Here is a 21306-nt window from a genome sequence, read left to right on the forward strand (position 1 = left end):
AATTAGTTAGGAGGTAAGTGTGTTCCCTAGTGGCCACAGCATTTTCTATTCATCTTTGTTCTTGTAAAGAGACCCCTTAAAGCCTTTTAGAAGAATAGACCGTTTTTGCTGGACTAGTTCATCCAGTTAAATTCAGCCCTCAACATACATTCACAATAATCATCTGAAAGGATCTACACAAACACCATGGTGTTTATCTTTTGCTGGAGGGATTAATTTATGCTTTTGGCTTATCTACATTTTCTAATTCTGCTAGTTAAACAAGCGTTATTGATGTAATGTACTTATTAATAATTTGATGTACTGTGGTGCCAGTTTGGGACATTACTCTCTCTTTTCATAGCCTAGCTCATAAAAAGGCTTTGTTTTCAAAGCCATGGATTGTGGCAGAGAAGGGCTTTAACAGAGAATGGAAGCTTCATGAGGTTAAGGAAAAAGTGGTTAGGGTCTTGAGAAGTGGGGGGAAGCCCAGCAAAGGGAGACACCCACAGGGAGGGAGGGCACAGAGCCCTCTCCAGATGTGCCCTGCAGAATGGGTTGACCATGTGGGTCCAGGGTGCTGCCTCTCAGGGTCACTAAGGCCAAGCCTCGTGTGCAGGGAGTGCCTCTGTTGGAGCAGCATGACTGGCGGATTTAGCCGTGGCCATGGGACCACTGGGAATGGAGGATCAGGACTTCTCCTGGCCTCTTTCTCTTCTCTTCCATAGTACCTGCTTTTGGACTTCTCGTTTCCTTTGAATGAGGTTCTTGTGCTGGCTTGAATTTGGTTACATTCCCAGAGTAGGTGGACCAGTAAAGTAGACTTTTGTCCAGAGTAAGGCTGGAAGGAGACCTGACTATGACCGGGTGGGCTGCACATCACCCTCACCTTCCTAATGTTGATTTCAGAGAGCCTTGCTTAATTGCATATTCATGCTTTGGTTATAAAAACCAATACCATTACTGTAATCCTTTGTCCTTCATATAATATGGATGCTCATATAAAGATATCAATTAATTCAATGGAAAGGTTTTTGTGATTGATATCCAGATGATTAATGATGTAAGTGAAACGTCTGCTGTAATTGAGGAGCAGTAACAGCTGGTGCAGGTGCTGCATGACTTTGGGAAAGGGAAGTAGCCTCTGAAGATAAACATTAGTAGAGAGTCTAATACGACTTTGAGATAATCTCTGTCATATTTCAATAGTCTATACTGACTTTTCCTCAAGGATTCATGAAAGTAAAGAATTCGGCCCTGCAAAGTCACTGCAATATTGACTTACTCATCCTGTGCCTGGAAACCACGAGAGGTTTAATGCCGTGTACTTTATCAGGATAGACCTCTTTAAAAAGGAAAGAATGATTGTCCTCTTGCTCAGACATGATACCAGTGGACCCATTTGGAAAAAAATAAGAAGAGCGATATTTTTTCTTAACTCTATATTGTCTTATTTTCTCAGAAACAGCTCTCTTGTCCCCAAAGAGACAAGAAACGCTCCTTTTGAGTGAGTGTGATTGCTTGATTCCTTCTAAATCTAACCATGCGATTCCCATTATGCTTTATTTAACTGATGACATATGGCTTCTTGTTCTTAATTACTTTTACAACAAATATTATATCCCTAAAAAATAATTTCCATATATTGAATAGAAATGCATTGCATGGAAATGCATGTCCTTGTTCTAAGCACAACATGTGTTGTCTTGCTTGTCTCTCATAACAGTCATATTGAGGGTGGGAAGCATTTTTCTCTTGATTTCAAATACAAGGCATAAAGAAATTAGGCAACATGCCCAAGCTTAAGTAGTTAGTTAAGTGGAGCTTAGACTGGGACCCATCTCCATCTGGCATCAGAGGCCAAGTTTTAAATACTACATTCTCCTTGGAGTAACCCAATCCCCACCAAACCCACTCACCCCAAATCAGTCATCTCATTCCATGAGCTTTTAACTTTCCAGCCTTTGTTGTTGTTGTCTGTTGTTTGATTAATTCTCACCTCTACTTCTTTTGCTAGAATGGGAACCTGAGAATGGAGATCTGTCTACTTCATTGCTACGTACGCACCTTGAAAGGAATGTTATGATGCAGGCATCCAATAAATGCTATGATGCAGGCATCCAATAAATGAATCCAACTAGAAACCATGAGGTTGCAGGTTCAATCCCTGGCCTCACTCAGTGGGTTAAGGATCCAGTGTTGCCATGAGCTGTGGTGCAGATCACAGATGCGGCTCATATCTGGCATTGCTGTGGCTATGGCTGTGGCTTCGGCCAGCAGCTGTAGCTCTGATTAGACCCCTAGCCTGGGAACTTCCATATGCTGCAGGTATGGTCCTAAAAAGACAAAAAAAAAAAAATTTGTTGAATAAATGGAAACAATTGACCAGGCACTGGTTTTTGCCTTCTTGCTCCCAGGCTAAGGGAAAGACAGGCTTGCATGGACAGTGAAGGAATAACATGGGAAGTACCATAACAGAATTAGGAAGACAGCTCAGGGAGTCCCAGAGGCCTCACTGATAAGCTGTTACTTGCTCTGGGTGTTATGAAGAGAGCATGAAAAGTAGATAAAATTTCAGAAGTAAGAAGTCAGGGGTTGTGTGGAGAATGATGAGGTCATTCTGTGTATCTCACATCCTGTGAAGAGGCACATTATTCAGCCTGGAGATTCCTCCTGGAGGGCCCCCAGCCTTCTGAACTGACCATTATCAGAGCCTTTGTTACATTCTTCATATTTTGTTATTTACCTCTCAGTCTCTTCCACAAGGCTGTGAAATCTTTGATGCAAGGAAACCAGGATGATCTGATCCCTTTCAGGCAGGGACTCTGCGTATTTATCCTTGTCTCCTCATAGCTTAGTATGGTGCTGGTAATTGGTGGCCCTCAGGACATGTAACATAAATGGATAATGAATGAATGAGTGATGAATAAATGAATGAATGAGTGAATGACATGGCTTAATAGCAGTTTATTTAAAAAGGGTTTTGAATTTAAGTTGAGTGGCAGAAATAGCTAATGTGACCTTAGGTAGCAATAATAAAAGTATAGTGCCTAGTTTCTGAATATCAAGAATCCAGGAATTATAGAGATTAGAAGTAATGAGGAAACTGGTACCTGAGATGTGAGATGACGTTCTCATGATACCACACCAAATTTGTGGACAAAGTAGGACTTGAATTTAGAGATCGTGGCTTTGAGTTAAATTTGCTTTCTACAAGTTCTACCATATTCTGTGCTGGTCAGACCTCAGCTGTACTGGAGTGTGCAATTTTGAGCTCTTCACTTAAAGAAATACATTAACAAAGTTGAGTCCATCCAAGCAAGGATGATGCAGATGCTAGGGGGATGTGGAAACTATTTCACATGAAGATCAGATGATAACATTAAGGATATTTCATCTGAAGAAGAAAATACTTGCTTAGAGTAGTAAAATCTTTGCAAAAGTGGGTGGGAAAACATGGTATCTGTCCTAATTTTATATATATATAAACTTCCCCATGGCATGCAGAAGTTCCCAGGCCAGGGATCAAACCTGGGCCACAGCAGTGACCCAAGCCACAGCAGTAACAATGCCGGGTCCTTTAACTGTTAGGCCACCAGGGAACTCCCTGTCCTATATTTGTAAACATATAAGTTATTTCTTTGCTCCAGAGAAGAAAAATACAACCCATTGGTAGAAACCACAGAGAAGTAAATTTCAACTCAATATGAAAAAAAATGGTCTGTGGAAGTTCCCTGGTGGCCTAGGAGTTAAGGATTTGGTGTTGTCACTGCTGTGGCTTGGATTTGATCCCTGGCCTAGGAAGTTCTGCATGTCATGGGTTGCGTACCCCCCTCCCCAAAGTCTCAAAATTGGAACTGACCATGAATGAAATTCCAAGTCCTAAGATACATGCAAGTAGAGGGTAGAGGATTATGTCAGGACAAGACTGTATTTCTCGAGAGTAGAGGTCATGTGTTACCTGCGTTTCACTAGGACCTTGAACAGTGCCTGGCACACAGTATAGGCTCATTCAAGTTTCGTTATGCATCATTTAAAAGGAATTTTTTTCATGGGGTGGGTAAGCATGGAGGTGAAGAGGAATGTACTAAATTATTAACCCCAAGGACTTTTCCAACACTTAGGTTTATGATCCTTTGATAAAAATCCACCACAGAGTAATGTATCAATATTTAATGAAGCAAGTCATGTCATACTCTTACAAGTAAAAGTCAGTGGAATTGTTGTTTCTTTCAAACTCTACTAAAGCTCTGTGGTGATGCATCTTTGTTCTTTCTTTAGGAGAAGGAAAGGTTTGTTTACCACAACTCCTGTCTTACATAAAGGAGATCAGGGATAGTCACATCTCTGCACCTGTTAATCAAACTAAAATTCCATGCAGAAGTTTAAATGAAGTTTGTTTTGTACATGTAGCCTAGGACCAATTTACAGAAAGGCTTGAGTGATGGTTATGCCAATAGAGTCACACTTTTCAAAGTGATGACTAACCTAGAAAACCATATTTTTTGCAGAGTCCTAAATCCTATTTAGATTGTCACCTTTTAAAAAATGTTTTAATAAATATCTTAAATATCACTTCCAGAAACTTATTTTTCACTGCATATTTTATATTCAGAATGTGTTAGTTTGATATTTGTCCTTTTTTTCTTTTTCTGGACACAGATATCTTTCCTTTCAGTACATCAGAAGTCATTTGAAGGAGACACAGAAAGCCTTATTTAGATTTACTATGCTAGCCACAGAAATCTAGGAAGTGCTAAATGATGATAAAAGTTATTTGATTTATTTCATCTTATTCTTTGAGAACTTTGAGTTTATTTTTTTCCAAAGTAGTCATACATATTAGTATGGTCAAAAATCCATATTAATTTCCCACTAAGCTCTTTCATATGCTATGGGATTAATTTTTGGGCTTATCTTTTGTTCTTATCTCATATATATGTGTGTATATATGTATTTATACACATATATATTTATATGTGTGTATATATATAAAACACATTTCTCTGTTTTCATGAAATATTATTATCTTAGTTCCACTTCAGATAATGGTGCTGCATTAGCCATAAAATTATTGATGAGGTATTTGGTTGTGACTCTAACTTCTTTTTGAAGAACTGTATACTGGAGTTCTCATCGTGGTGCAGCAGAGACGAATCTGACTAGGAACCATGAGGATGTGGGTTTGATCCCTGGCCTCACTCAGTGGGTTAAGGAACCAGTGTTGCGGTGAACTGTGGTGTAGGTCACAGATGCAGCTCGGATCTGGCATTGCCGAGGCTGGCAGCTGTAGCTCCGATTAGACCCCTAGCCTGGGAACCTCCATGTGCCATGGGTGAGAACCTAAAAAAAAAGACAAAAGGCAAAAAAATAAAAATTAACATTAAAAAAAGAAAGAACTGTATACTATAAATATAGCAAGGTGCTTCTGAGAATTCATGATTTTGGTATTACACATTTAATGATATTATTAAAATTTCTCCTTAGTTGTTAATTCCACTCACCTAAATGGAATAGATTTTGTGCTCTGTGTATTCCTATTATGTAACTTGTTCAGGACCTTTCAGATATATGCACTTAAGTGGGAGATTCTAAGATGTTTCCCAATAAAAACCAATATTTTCTTTCCCTCTCCTTCATGAGTTATAAAACACTTTCCCTCCCCTTCTTCTTTGATTTAATTTATATGCCAGAGATTTTTCTGCTCTGGGGATGAAAATGGAAGACCAGGGAAGAAAGTTGATGAAATAGAGATGATTCAGAGATCCGAAATATTTTATCCTCACTCGATATAAAGTAAATTATTTTTTCTCTTTTCCAATAACCATCATTTCCCTTGATCTTGGAATCACTCAAAACCTAGCCACTGAATCCTGTATAAACTAATGCTTGGTCTCAAGATGTGGAGAAAGATAAAATACTGGTCCTGTACAGATTGTAGTAGTTTGATTATATTTACAGTTATGAGATACCGCAAATTTAAGAATGCCATTTTTTTCTCATCACTGAGTATTTATTATATATAACAAATACATGGGAAAGAAAAAAACTATATTGTGTGATATAAATAGTTTATTTACATTACAGAAAAAACATCAAGACAATGTATACTATTTCAAATATATCCATACATAATCAAATATAGCTGTAGTACATGTTTTCATTGGTGTAGATTACCACAAATGCAAGGCAACATGTGTAGATCTCTTGTCTTATTCTTTTGTCTATAATACTGTATTGTGTAGTCCAAGCTCTCGGTAGTCCGGCCACTGTGCAACATGCTCCCTTTAGATTAACCTCGTGGACGCTCTTGTTGTGTTGTCTGAACTGTAGTGCCCTGTATTTTGCTTCTGTCTGTGAATTCTGTTGCTTCTGGGGCATTTCCTAGAAGGTTGGAAAGTTTACAAATCTTAGTCCAGTGCTGTTACCTAAAGTCTAGTGCCACAATCACAGAGAGAAATTGTGGATTAAACAAATTATTAAAATATTTCAGATGAAAGAATTTATTACTAGCAGAAGCGGGAATTATTTTGGAAGAGGTTTTGTTTAGTTTTGGTTTTGGTTTTCCTTCTCCTTGAAGTTGTCTCTAAGCGTCTGTTGAGGAGAATTGAAGAATAGAGGTGGAACTTGAAGAGGAATACATTTGCCTAGTCCCCAACTGCTTACTCATTAAGTCACAAAGAATAACTCAGCACAATGCAGTCAAGCAGCTGTGAGCTCATGTTAAAGGTCTTCAAAAATTTTATATTTGAAATGACCTAAGGTGGATGTGTTATCGACATTTCAGTGCTACAAGTTTAAATCCTGTCAAACTAGAGAAGGAGCCAACGGTTAATATCGGATGTATAGTGGAAAGAATATTGTTTTCGTTCAGCCTAATATCATTTTTGTACATTAATGCTATAAGCTAGAGACATGAATTAGCACCAGTTATTTAGCTTCTATAAAAAGCTAATACTCAGGCAAATTATCTGAAAAGCTCTTATCTAGGATCTTTTATAATAAAATAATGCTTTGATGCTACAAATAAAACCGACAATGTAAAATTCATATAATAAGCTGTGAGGTATCAGAAAATACATATCCATATATATGTTCAAGTATGAATAAAGATATATATACACACATATATACTATATATACACATATACATATATATACACATATATATATACACACATATATATACACATATATACATACACACTTGTATATATATATATACACACACACATTGTGTATATATATATATTATATATATATACACACACACACACACAGGTTTCTTTTTTTGGGTGGGGGTAGATCTGTCAGAGTGAACATGGAGCTGGAAGTTACATTCTCAACAAGTGGGAGCTGGAGATAAAAGATTGAAAATCCATCTCAACAGGGCAACTCTCTTTATTTCAGATCATGTCTCTAGATGGATGTATTTTTTATGACACATGTTGTTTTTGGGAGAAGGGCAGATGTTTGACTAAAATAGTAAAAGCAAGGAGAAGGAATTAGGAAAAATATAAAGTGGGAAGAGGAGAAGATAAAAAAGAAGTAGAAAAGAGGAGAGACCAGGTGAGAATGTAATTAAAAGAAAATTGAAGAGAATGAGAGGACCTCTGCTTGGTGTAATTTTCTAAGTCTTTTGCAATTATATGTTTTGGAATAGGTCTTAACAGGCAAGTGTGGCCAGGTCACCAGGAAGGGAGGGCTTGGGCAGGAAGGGTTTGGGGAGGAAAATAGCCTAGTTGGAAAGTCTAGTTTTTGAGAAGAATGTTTTCAAGTGAATGAAATGAATCCACACTGAGAATAGTGTGGTGTATTGACTAGGATGATTCCTGGAAAGACTTTGGAAAGTTTGAATGGCCTTGGAGAGATTCATAAAATGCATTACAAGTAATGCTAATTTAGCTCACATTGTCCTCCTCAAAAGTAAATAGAAGATAGATTTCATTTTGTTTTAACATGGAAAATGAAAATGGCCACATGCCTTAAAAAATGGCTTGCCTAATCTAGAGCTCAGTTGAGGTTGTCTTGAGCATCAGGATACAAACATCCTGACAAGCCAAGAAGCAGTATGAGCAGTGGTTAAGCGCACAGCTCTGACACTAGACAGGCTGGACTCCATTTCTGCCGTTACTGCTCAACTATATACACTCAGCAATTTGCTGACTTCTCATACCTAGGAGTCCCTATCTTGAAAATGGGGGTAATTGTTCCTTTTTCACAATGTTATCAAATGTATGTGTATAATTATGTGTTTGCCTATAGTGTGTATACAAACATATATGATATATACATGTATGTAACATGTTCTACGTGTATATATGTGTGTTTTATACACACACACACACACACACACACATATATATATATATATATATGGAGAGAGAGAGAGAGAGAGAGGAGAATTCCTGGGGAGATAAGTACCCTATGTATTCCAGTTGTTTTTGTTATGTATGGGAATGAAACTGTGATTAATAACAGACTTGTATACATCTAGAGTATTTAAGTTCTGCATTTTTGTCAGTACATGAAGTAGCAAATCAGTTATGAGATGAGATCTATTAAGTATGAATTCCATTTTTCATATGCTGATTATTACTTAGATATTAGAAGGCTCAAGACCCTTAGAGTTATTTGGCACCATTTCCTGTGTTTTAAATGCTTTTATATCTTTTGTTTTATACTGAGTATCTCTGGTTTCTTGAGTTATTTTTATGTTCCCCAGAATCTATTTTAATATAATCCGTCGACTCACTGGCATCTAAACGTGAGAGTCGAGTTGATGAACTCAACTTGGTTTAGAGTAGCACAGAGCTCCCATCAATGATCTTTCCTTAAGCCTTTAGGCCAGGGAAGGATTTATGAACCATATTTTGTCTTTTTCAAGAGCAAATGCCACACTTGTCCTCAAAGAAGATAGCACAGTACCGACACTGAGATGTATTGTGGCCTTTATTTTCTAAAGATATGATACTTTCTTTTATTTTCTTGTCTTTTGAAAATAATTTTTTGGGGAAACATTCTGATTTACTGTTGAGCTGTACAAATGAATGACAGTCTAAATGCCTTGTGAATTTGGCAAAAACCTTGAAAAACTTCCTTGGAATTTTTCTCTGAAGCAGAGTGAAATCAGGTCAGAATGAAGTATCTTCAATAATGTTTCTGGTTAGACAGAACATAAATAATATGCATTTGGTTTAGAGTCTCATTGTTGGTGATCATGAATTTACACGCTAATGAAGTTAAGCAGATACCTGGCCTCACTCCTTTACTCCAAGCCCAATGTCAGATATCACTAATTAATCAATGGTTTTCTTTCCTGCTGAAACTGGATGAGATTCTGTATTTCTCTCAACCTAACTCTCCAGAAAACAATTACTGTTTGACTGGGTGTTTGATATGAAAACATGTTGTGAAATTTCCATTTATCAAAGGAAATTTGATATATCAAATCATACACTACAACATAATTCTTCCTATTGTAACTATTTTCTTTGAATTTTGTGTTTAAAAGTTACTTTGTTACCTAAGTTGGAAATGTATTTGTTGTTTATATCCAATATGTTAAAATGATTATACTTGAGAGTTATACTTGGAAATATAAGTGCCATAAATAGAGCTATAATTTAATACTTTTCTAGACCTTGTATAAAATCTATTCTGACCTCATTTGGCATATTAATGTGGGTAAGTAAGAAACTACTGGTCATTTAAGTAGTCTGTTAGTAGTCTGAATGAAGACTGACTTTTTAGAGTTAAAAAAAGAGAAGTGTATTCAAACAAAGGTTGGTATTACACATTAGAAGGGGAAGAAAAAGACCTTTGCCTAGAAAATAAATAATCCTCATCATAATGCAAAAATAAGGGAGATAATTTTGTCCCATTCCAGCATGAAAGTCAGTGTCTTTCCATTTGACTATTCAGCTGGTGTTCTGATGAGGAAATAGGACTCCAGAGAATGGATGGTTGCACAGTCCACAAAGAGACTTGTAATTAGAGAGACTTGATTAAGACCAGGAGGAATGACATATCTCTTTATGTGGGTGGCTGGGGAGTACAGTTACTGACCTTGTGATGCAGAGGACCACCACACAGATGACAGCAATCTGAATTGTTCCAATCACAGCTGCAATTAAGACGTACTGAAATCGAACAGGGCCGGGAACAACGTAGAGTACGCTGTAGTCCTTTTTTTCACAGTGTTGCCCAGTATAACCAGCATCACACCTGGAAGAAATGATAATGTCCAGTTATCCAGAGCTGCTGGACTCATTTTTATAGTTGGCCTATAGGCATTTATCTTTATTGTGAAATTAGGGCCTTTTGTTAGCCTTTCCTGCTCTTAAAAAATAGTACTTTGTAGATATGTTTCTCAAATACTTATTTGCATTAGATCTCTTTATGGTTTTGATTTCAAAGATAGCTGGTTTCTTTTTATACTTATAATAATCAATTTTGAAGCTAGGAGGGTAGATAATTGGTGATGATAATATAGAGAGAAGGTAGATGCCCAGGAATAATTGTTCTCTCTCTCTCTCTCTCTCTTTTTTTCCCCCATTTGAGCTTTACATTTTACTTAACTTGTTTTTTAATTAACCTAAGTCAACATAATTACTTGAGAAAAGGCTTGTTTCTGATGACATGTGTATAAAAAATAGTGCTATTGTTTATTTTTGCATAAAGCATTCTCTATGCTACTATTAGAAAAAGTGCTAAAAAATGTTAGGGCCAGAAGTACCACAAGAGTGATTTCTTTAATTTGCTGGTCATAAAGTTGTCTTCTGTTAGAGAGTGAAATTTCAGTAGGAAAAAAAGTAATTATGATGTAGGAATAAGGTTCAGCAAAACAAGCCCATGTGCTATTTGTCTGAGGATGAACACTGCCTCACACTCACTCAGACCTCATCAGAAAGCCCACTCAGGTAGACAATCTTCGTGTTAGAATTGGCATTTGACAATGAGATAAGAAAACAACTCACAGGAAAACAAGACTAGTGGGGATCAACTTGTCAATGACTTGTGCAACAATTTTAGTATTTCACCTTGAATTTCTCATAACTACATCCTGGGGTTTTTTAGAAGGGTTTAATAGTGACAACTCTGCTGGGAATGACAGGCCAGTGGGAGAAACTTCTCACTCTGCCTGGCTTTACTGGAAGGCAGGTGCTGGTGTATTCAGTGAAGGAAAACATGAAAAACTGACAGTTCTTGAAGAGAGAGAAAAAGGAGGAAAGAAGAAGGAGCAGATGAAGAAAAAGAAGAGGAGAAGGAGACATAAAGGGGAGGGGGAGGAAAGAGAAAAAGAGAAACTCCTTTCACTGTATGGCAATATGAAAGCTATTTCATCATTTGTCACTTGTATATTCCTTTAATAAAAAGTATGTTTGTTTTTTCACTTTGCCTTTACCATCTCTGAAATAATTATGTCCTATCCATGAGTATTCAGCAGGTTAACTAAATCCAGACAAGCAATTCCTTTGTGTCTCAACCCAGTTCGAAGCTATGGAAGTGTAGGTAATAGCTCACTATACAAGCCTATACAATCTGCAGAGCTACACAATCTGGAGAGCAGATCCATGTAAGAGTGTTTTCCTGGCAAAACCAAGATTGATGATATTTATTAGAAGACTTGAAGGACTTTGGAAAAGACAGCCTCCCAAAAGCAACCATGTTATCTAGATAGGGTAAGGCCTGATCCATTCATTTGTTTAGAAACATTTATCAAGTACCTACTCTGTGTCAAGCACTGCTCTGTGTCCATGGAAAAAGTGGTGAATAAAACCGAGGAGGCTGAGTCTTTAAAGAGCTTGTAAAAATGCCCAAAGCACAATGTAAAATTCTCCCACAGGAGTGTATATAATGATATGTTACATAGTACTTGGGTATGTAAGGTACACATTATCTTGTTGTTTTCTTGGTGGTGGTGGGGAGGCAGAGAAAAGTTGACTGCTGATCACCCATTCAGGCAGGATGCCATCCAATTCTCAGTAAACATCTAGAATTTAGTTCCTATATTTTTACTGTATACATTTAAAAGTTTAAGGGTGAAAAAACATTACCTGCAAGATGGCTCCTGCATATTGATAGAATGTTCACACTTCCCGTGCATGCAGAAGCCATTGTAATGTTCTGGGCAAGGGATGTGGTGTTCTCTGGCACTTTCTTCTAATTTGTTAGCATTCTCTGTGAATACAGATAAAAGCAACACCTCCTGTAAATACTTTCTTAGCCTGGTAAGATCAACCAGTACATTAAGAAGCAAGGCTACAGTAGGCAAAGATATTTAAAAGGGCAAGAATTAAAAGACCATGCTTCAGAAGAAAGAGGAAGAAAGAATTGAAAGACAGATGTCTTTACAATTGTATTTAGAGATGAAACTGCAAAATTACCCAGTGCTTTTCATGCTTTTATGCAATTTCGTACATCTTTAAGAGCCAGGGATGTTTCTATGAGTTGTCAGACAGCTTTAATTTTCCTTGTGTAGAGACTGTACATTGATCAAAAATAATTCAAGGAGAAATATCCTATTTTTTTTTGAATTTCAAAGGCAAGCATAATGTCCCTAAAAAGTAAATTGCTTCAATACCTTGATATTTTCTCAGTGTGGGAGCATAGAAGTTAAAATATGGCTGTATGCGATTGTTAAACAGAAGTTTTCCAAAACCAAATGCAAATTTCAACAAAAGTATTCTTTCAGACTTTTTTCATCTATTGTGAACATGATTTTATAGCACTCATACATTTTCTTATTGCCTAAATAAAACTATTGAAAGAGCAAATGTTACTTCAGAATCATTTGTGTAGATGCTAACACAGGACATACTGAATGTTCTAAGCGTATTCCAATTCCTAATATTTGGCCTATGTTAGCAATGTTATGTGAAATTTAAACTTATGATAAAGGAAAAACTCGTATTCTAAAATGAACCCTTTCCAGAGTTCCCTTCGTGGCTCAGCGGTTAACGAACCTGACTAGGATCCATGAGGATGAGGGTTTGATCCTTGGCCTTGCTTAGTGGGCTAAGGATCTGGCATTACCTTGAGGTGTGGTGTAGGTCACGGATGTGACTTGGATCCTGCATTGCTGTGGCGGTGGTATATGCTGGGCGGCTATAGCTTCGATTTAACCCTAGCCTGGGAACTTCCATATGCCACAGGTGCAGCCCTAAAAAGCAAAAAAAAAAAAAATTAAAAAAATGAAATAAAATGAACACTTTCTCTGTCACTAACGTTTTGTTTTCTTATGTTTCTGTAAAGATATTAATTTTTTTCATGAACATTATTAGTCTAGATACATTTGCTTCTCATTTGTAATGCCATGTCTAAGCAGTCTTTTGACTCTTTACATGTTCATTTTATAATATAAAGTTTTGCCTTTTGGAGTTTTTTCTGTACTCTGAGACCTGATATATTTAAAAATTCTTGCTGAATGCATGAAAAATATAACTCTTGACTTCAGTCTAAAGACACTTCAATACCACAGTAATTGGTCAGCAGTAATGGATTCTTTCAGTGATGGAAGATTGAGAACAAATTACTATTTTTTATGAAATAGATTATTTTCTACCATTTCCACATAGGGGTATAGTTTTTTATTGTAGTGCATCCTTATAATTTTTACTGGCAGTCATGGATGATGACTATATTCATCATCAGAAAAAAGTATCTTCAGTATTAGTGAATTAGACAAATGTATTATTTATGTTTAAGCAGTGCTATAAAATAACTATACATTTTAAGATCTAGGTGTCATCTGCAAAACATTAGAATTTGGAGAAAATTGTTAAATATATTGAATGCTTTCTTGTGTAGGGATATTTATGTACATTGGTATGATGGATAATATTCAAATTATGTACTCATATTAATAAAGAATTTATCAAAGGTATGCTGAAGAGACTGGAGATGGCATTGAAATCATTCATTTGTTCTACATCTCTGTCTCTTTACCAATTTGGATGTTTTTTTGTATTATAATATTTCTCTTTTGATACGGTTATTAAACTGAGTGAACCACTTCCATAGAAAAGACTAAGAATATATAGGACTTTCCCTTTTGGTTTTTTTGATTCTTCCAGGCAACTTTGGACTTTTGTGTCATGGTGTCTTTGGTAACAAACAGCACCTGCAGTAAGCAAACACACAACAACTGAAATAGACAGTGTGGGGTAAAATTTCCAATATGGGAGTATGTGACCAAAATAGAAGCAGAGCAATTATGGTATTTAGACACCCCTTGAGAGGGCTTGTAGTCACTCATGACTCCATGAAGGCTGGGTTCATGCTGTGCCTTGGCCGGGGGGCTGCAAGTCAGAGTGGACAAACCATGCACCTGCTGTTGAAAGGGGAGTTGAGCAGTGGGGTTTGCCAGCCTCACTGCTGATGTAATGAACCAGCACTGATTTTCACTCTTATTTCTGGATCTTCTCCCCATAACAAACAATTCAACACTTCTATTTAGTGTTCGTTAGTAACCCTTCAGTGCTTCTGCACACTTGCATGTGGGGGGATTTTCTGTAACTTCCCTACATTTCACCTACACTGTGATTTTGGTCATAGTATTTTTTCAAATACATCTTATTAGGGCTATTTTTCTTTCTGTCACTTGCAAAAGAAGATCAAGAAATTTCTTAACTCCAAAATCTATGTTTTAAGGCTATTTTATTTTTAACTCTGTCCTTCATCCTATACTGCTTTTGTTTCTGGATTTGTGCCACATCCACAATTAGGAACTGAAGTCCAAGGGCAAAATAGAAGCTTGCTTGAGTGAAACTGTTGCCTTAGCATAGTAAGAGCTGGGCATTTTCACAAAGTTCATTATCCAGACAGGTTGATCACGTGAGAGGAGAATAGTTTCCATCATAAAATCTGCTAATTAGTTTACACCATTCTTTATGAGCTTGGAGTGCTCTGTTATGTTGCTCATAGGATACTGTCAAATAAGAAGGTTAGAGAGATTGAAAATAAATGAGTGGAAGAAATGATTCCTGGGCAAGAAAATGAGGAATCATCAATATATGTCAACAAATTTACAGTCCGTCCAAACAACTAACCAGTTGATTGAAAACCTAAATATATAACCACTTCTAGTAATGCAATAGACATGTTTTAGAAATGAGATTTAAGTATATTAAGAAGAGTAGAGACACAGAAAACTAATATACCAACTGAATATGTGTGTGGACCATAGTGGATATTTGTAATACTGATATTTACGCATAGATATTGAAGCAAAGCACTTAAAGATTTAAATCATAGAAAAACGATACTTTGGAAGTGTGTCTTTTCTTCCAGGGTTGACGATTTGGACATCAACTCTGTTCACCATTTAAAAAGAGGTTTTTAGAAGTTCCCGTTTTGGCACGGGGGAAATGAATCCAACTAGGAACCATGAGGTTGAGGGTTCGATCCCTGGCCTAGCTCAGTGAATTAAGTATCTGGCATTGCTCTGAGCTGTGGTGTAGGTTGCAGACACAGCTTGGATCCTGCATTGCTGTGGCTGTGGTATAGGCCAGCAGCTGTAACTCCTATTTGAACCCTAGCCTGGGACCCTCCATATGCCGAGTACAGCCCTAAAAAGCAAAAAAATAAAAAAAAATAAAAAGAGGTTTAATGTAAGGGTTGTGCTCTTTCTTGTAAGAGAGATAGTGCTGATGATAGAAACTCTTTGTGTCTTTGTTTAAAATCCTTGCCCAGTTTCCTGTTTAAATGTTTAAAAATCATTCATTCTGAATCAGATCCTGACTTTTTAAAGAAATTATGTTGGTATAATCTGTTATTTGCAATAGAGGTAATGGAGCTGCATGCCCATTACTAGTCAATATTCCAGTCAAGAGCTATGGAAGTGGCCTGCTCTAAAGTATAGCTACATGTATTATTTCTACCTGGTACTTTTAGAGAAAGAAACAGGGCAAGCTGAAAAGACAGAGAGAATGGCAAATGGCAAGGCTTTAGCACAAGTCAAGTGAGTTAAGTGCATATAAAGAGGGGCAGAGCTGGGCATAGCAGTTCAGGGACTTAAACCAGTACAGCTCAGAGTAGGGTGTGTATATGTGTATACATGCGTGTTTATCATTACCTCTGCCTCCTTCCCCCCAAACTGGAAATAAGATGTCATTCAGAGAATTAATCTATCAAAGCAACACATTATGGATTGAAGCAGAAATATGACTGTAAACTTTGACTAAAACTATCCTAATATCTGAAGAAAGGATGTTTCCCTTTGGCTAAGGTTTAGAGCTTGGCCAAAGTAGCATCTGGATGTCATGTTGTGCCATCTAGTCAAGCGCTCTCCAAGGTGGTGTGCCCTGAGAAGCCAACTGAACTAATAAATCAGGGTCCCCAGGTGTGGAGATGAATGCAATAGACTGTTAGTGTCCAATGCTATGAAATATTCACTCGGTCAACCCATTTCTCTTTGTCTTGATGCTCTGCTCTCTAAACAGTCTTAAAATAATTTGACTTCTATGTGGTCTACAGATTGGGAATGGCTTTGACAGTACCACCTGGCTATCTCATCCATTTGAAAGTTATAGATTTTATTTGAGTGAATTGATTAGTTCTGAGTTCCCATGCATTTTGGAGGCCACAGATCAGCTTTCTTCAGCCCACTGAATTCTGGGGGATTGTAAGATCAAATTTATACACCTATTGGCTAAAGGATCAAGACCCTACCCATGGTGCCTTACAATCTGGGAAGACTTTTGGGGGGCCAGTCAGATGATATTTCTCTGGAGGTAGCCTTATTTTGCTTTAATTAGGCCTTTCTTTAGAATATATACAAATCCTTTAGGATTCCCCGGGAGGAGTCTGATCCTGTGTAAGGATTTCAGAATAAGTTGGAAAGATCCTAAACTAGAGGTATCATCCAGATTTAGAGTATGCTTTAGAAAGACAGATTTCTACTGCACATTTTTAAGCAACCAGAGCTGTTCAATAGGGAAATGAGTTATACAGTGAAGTAGTGAGTTTGTAGTGGTATTAAAATTTCTCAGATTGGTTACTGTTTTTCAGATGTTGTAGAGTGTTACTCTATGGTAGGTTGGGTTATTTCATAACTCTAGGTTCTTTGAATTTTAAGAGTAATATTTTATTTCTGTTGCTAATATTGACTTACAATAACTAATAACCATTTATTGCAAATTATTATTTTTGATAGTCTAGGAGAGGTAAGCAGAGTAATAGGGACATTATTTAGGTGTGGTAAACAAAGGAAATAATTTTGCCTTGATTATGAGACATTTTACTTTTACAAAGGGTGCAGAATATATTAAATACTTACTATGTCTCTAATTTAGACATGGTAGCATAAAGTGATCTTTATTATGTATTGTCTTCCTTGTGGGAACAATATGTTTGTGGATCTAAATTCAATTTTTAACCTCATGCTTTGACATCACAAATTATCTTGACAAGCACATGCATGTGAGTTGTACAGTTTGGTTTATTATCTTTTCAACTGCTTTTTCCTTTGGGCAAAGAAAATGTGCCACATTTTTCCAGCAACATGGAATTTCCATTTTGGATATATTTATATGAACTTCTATTTTTCACATTTATAACAGTACCAGAAACCTCCAGTACTGAGATATTCACATACCTGTTATGATCACTCGATTTTACTTTTCTCTTACTTACTTCCCTATCTCGAAAGCAGCTTGACAGTAATTTTATTTAACCAAGTAGAAAAAGAAAAACTATCTTCTTTCCATTTTATTGTGCCTGGGACAGAAACAAATTACGAATTTAAAAGTAAAGTTATGATTGTCCCATTGTTGATTAGAGTAGGTTTCAAAGAAGACATATAATTCTTAAGATTTCCTGTCCTTATCTTATCAGGTATAAACATATGAGGTGGCAGTAAAACCTCATATCTAGCTTGAATTGCAATCAAAGTTTTTTTAAAGATCAGAAAAGCATTCCTATTGAGTGGGTTCTGAATGTAATGCAATATGGGTTCTTGGAACTTGACAAATTCTGTAATAGCCTCACCTGCTCTCATAGTTTGTTCAAGGCACAGATGAGCAGATGAGAAGCAACTCTCCTTTTTTAAGCCACTAGGACCGAGGCTCCAATGAGAATGCTAGCTAAAAGGGACAGCATAGTGCAAAGGATATGGGTGTATTTAGGGACACAGTTGATTCTAAAAGTTTTGTAAAGAGCAGAGGCCCGATCACAGCATTCCTAGTTATTATCTCTTTTTTTCTTTTCTTTCTTCTTTTTTTTTTTTTTTTTTTTTTTTTGTCTTTTCTAGGGCTGCACCTTTGGCACATGGAAGTTCCCAGGCCAGGGGTCTAATCGGAGCTGCAGCTGCTGGCCTACGCCAGAGCCACAGCAACACCAGATCCGAGCCACATCTGTGACCTACACCACAGCTCATGGCAATGCCAGATCCTTAACCCACTGAGTAAGGCCAGGGATCAAACCCGCAACCTTATGGTTCCTAGTTGGATTCGTTAACCACGAGCGATGACGGGAACTCCCCTAGTTACTATCTTTTAAAGATTTAGAAAAATAACTTCAGAATAGAGATCAAATTCTTAACATGATACAAACTCAACGTTTCTTCTGCAAGTTGAGCATTATCATACTTTTTTTCATAAGAGTAACAAACTATTTAGATCCAAAACTTTGCTAACTAAGCAAAAGAGGGTTGAGAGCAAGGTGGATGAGGTTGCAGAGAAATTCTTTCTTGATCCTACTATTGATCAAGCACTAATATAAAATGTGAAATGTGATTATTATCCACATCACCACTTGCATATATAAATTTTCTAATTGGACAGAAAATTTTAAAAATGGGGAGGAAAACTAATTTTTGTGTTACTACCTTCTCAGGCAAGACAATGGCATTATTTAAGAATCACCTGAATTTAAATTGGAAAAAGTACCAGCATCTGAAATGGACATAGTAAACTGAGGACTGGAGTGACTGAGTTGCAACAGTACTGGGTGAGAATGTGCATGAGCTTTTGTTATCTGTTTCTATGGTAATATAGTTACATGGATAAAAGCTGAGAAATCTGTAAAATCTTGGGAGAGGAACTTGTATGTACCATTTTAACTTATACAAATACAATTTTAATAAATTTAAGAATTTGACATCATCTCGAGTCTTCTACAGATTTAGTCAGAAATTCTAGACCTCTTAAGAAAAAAAAAAAAGAAGAAGAAAATGTGTTTATTATTAGGGAAAAAAAGATAAGCATATCTTTAGCCATTTTCTCTGTCCCCTGCCTTAGAAATGCCCTGCCTGGCTTCAGATGGCAGAGCCCTCCAAAGAATGAAGAGAGCAGGCTACTGGGGCAAACTGCACTCTGCCTGTAATGGTTCTTTTCAAACTTCACCATTCAGTCAAGAGCCTATTAACTCTCAGCAAGTGGGTAACTCCTATAGGTTTAGAGGATTAAGCCTGAAGACCTTTTAAAAATATAGTATTTTATGGAACTTCAGATGTCTCTGACAACACTTTGTAAATATCAGGCCTTGGGAAGAGGCAGAGATCTATGGTTCATTAGCTTCTTGGGAGTCCAGAGCTGGAGTTGCCTTAAGCCTATCTGGGGCAATTTGCTCCAGCTCTCCCCACTGAGCTCTTGCTGCAGCAACCCTTCTCTCTTCCAAGCTGCTCTTCAAAGACAAAGTTTACTAAAAAAACCTTAGAGAAAGAAGAAAATTATGAGAAGCCATTTTATGCCACCTATACTCCCCTCCCCTTTTTTCTTTTGTCCTGAATTAAAACCTATGCATTTCTGGCCAAATTTATTTGCTTAGTGGCTAATCTGGGCATCCTTTTTAAGTAAGCTTTTTTGATGACACTGTTGAAAATGACAACCCAAGTGACATATGGTTCAGGTACTGCCCACTTTTGCCTTCTTGCTGTGTGAGTCAAACTATTTTCTCCTTTATAGGTTGCATATGCAGCAATGGATAAATAGTTAAGCTAAACCTTCGCATATTTGTTTCCTATGTGACTCTGAAATTATTAGCCAACAGAGAACAAGAAGGATTTAGGCTGGAGCATTTACTGAAACACAGCAGAAATAAAGACTTTAATAATGTATATAGGACAAAAGTATTGGCTTCCAATAATTTGTTATATGAATATTTCTTGAGTATCTACTATGTGTCTGGCACTGTGCTATGTACTATATGTAATATACTATATCTATTGGTTGTTTCCACATGACTTTGCTTGTCTTCTAAACAGCCAGGTAGACAGATCTCAAGACAGGATGATAATAAATGTATCCTCAATTCCTGGAGAATCTACAGCCTAGTATTGTGTTAATACTTAATGTGACAAAAATGTATTCCTTGGAGTTCCCTTTGGTACAATAGGTTAAGGATCTGACATCATCACTATGGTTGCTGCTATGGCGGTGGTTTGATACCCGGTCTGGGAATTTCCGCATACTGCAGGCCTAGCCAAAAAATATATTCCTTAATACAGCCTTTCAAAATAGATTTATAAGAACCCCATTTTATATAAATGAGGACACTCAACCTCAAGTAGGTTTAATTACTTGTCTTAAAAGTTTACACAATTGATAAGCACAACTGGGGTCAAAACCACAGTTCTTTCCAGTGTAACATGTAGACCATACAGTTAAGAACTTAACTAAAACACAAGACAACATCTGGCCTCCATATCTTATTTATTGTTTGCCTTTTATGACTCCTTTTTATCTCACCTGTATCCTATTGCTGCTATGAAAAGCAATTCTTTCCTTTTTCCTTCCTTTGACCTTGTGAGAGATTTCTTGTCTAAGGCCAAGCCGTCATGAATCCCAACACTTCTGTCCTTCTCAAGGGCTTTCTCCATCAATTATTTCCTTTCTCTCCTGTATCTTCTTTATTCCTTGCCATCAGCATTTAAACATTTTCAAGTGTCTTCCTTCTTAACAATTCATAGACCTCCCTCTTTCAATTGGTGTCTCTTGCTAGACCTCTTGTCTCCGTTTCACCCCTTGCAGCCGAACTTCTTAAGAGTGGTATCTCTGCTCCTATTCTTCACTTCCTGCACTAACTCCCATGCACTGTTTAACCCATCATGCTCCCTGATCACTTCTTCAGAGAAACTGCTTCAAGAAGGTCAACCACCACCATCTTTCTTGCCAAAAGTAGTTGTTCTTATCAGACCTCAACTGTCCCAGTCTTTCAGTAATTTGATACAGCTGACCACTTCTTTGAAGCCTTCTCTTCCCTGGACTTGCATACCACCTACCTCTTAAGTTTTTTTTTGGTTGGTCCTTTATTTTGTGAACTTCTCTTCCGCAACTAATTCTTAAAGTGTTGATATTTTCCTAAAGTTTTCTTTTTACACTTTAA

General features: G+C 37.0%; 1 protein-coding gene and 1 long non-coding RNA gene across 2 annotated transcripts in view; one reads left to right on the forward strand and one right to left on the reverse strand.

The window, feature by feature from the left end:
• The window catches only part of LOC102167218, a 41058-nt gene extending 21930 nt beyond the window's left edge, over positions 1-19128 (forward strand). Inside the window, exon 3 of the long non-coding RNA XR_002339308.1 lies at positions 18817-19128. This is a non-coding gene — a long non-coding RNA (uncharacterized LOC102167218). The remainder of the gene's footprint in view (positions 1-18816) is intronic.
• Positions 5971-21306, reverse strand: part of TMEFF2 (transmembrane protein with EGF like and two follistatin like domains 2) — a 261948-nt gene continuing 246612 nt past the window's right edge. Inside the window, exons 8-10 of the mRNA XM_021075732.1 lie at positions 12039-12162; positions 10048-10206; positions 5971-6363 (exon numbers count right to left, since the gene is read on the reverse strand). Coding sequence (XP_020931391.1) covers positions 6267-6363; positions 10048-10206; positions 12039-12162 — 380 coding nt within the window. The 3' untranslated portion in view covers positions 5971-6266. The remainder of the gene's footprint in view (positions 6364-10047; positions 10207-12038; positions 12163-21306) is intronic.

This window comes from Sus scrofa, chromosome 15 (genome assembly GCF_000003025.6).
Source record: "Sus scrofa isolate TJ Tabasco breed Duroc chromosome 15, Sscrofa11.1, whole genome shotgun sequence".
Classification (NCBI taxonomy): domain Eukaryota; kingdom Metazoa; phylum Chordata; class Mammalia; order Artiodactyla; family Suidae; genus Sus; species Sus scrofa.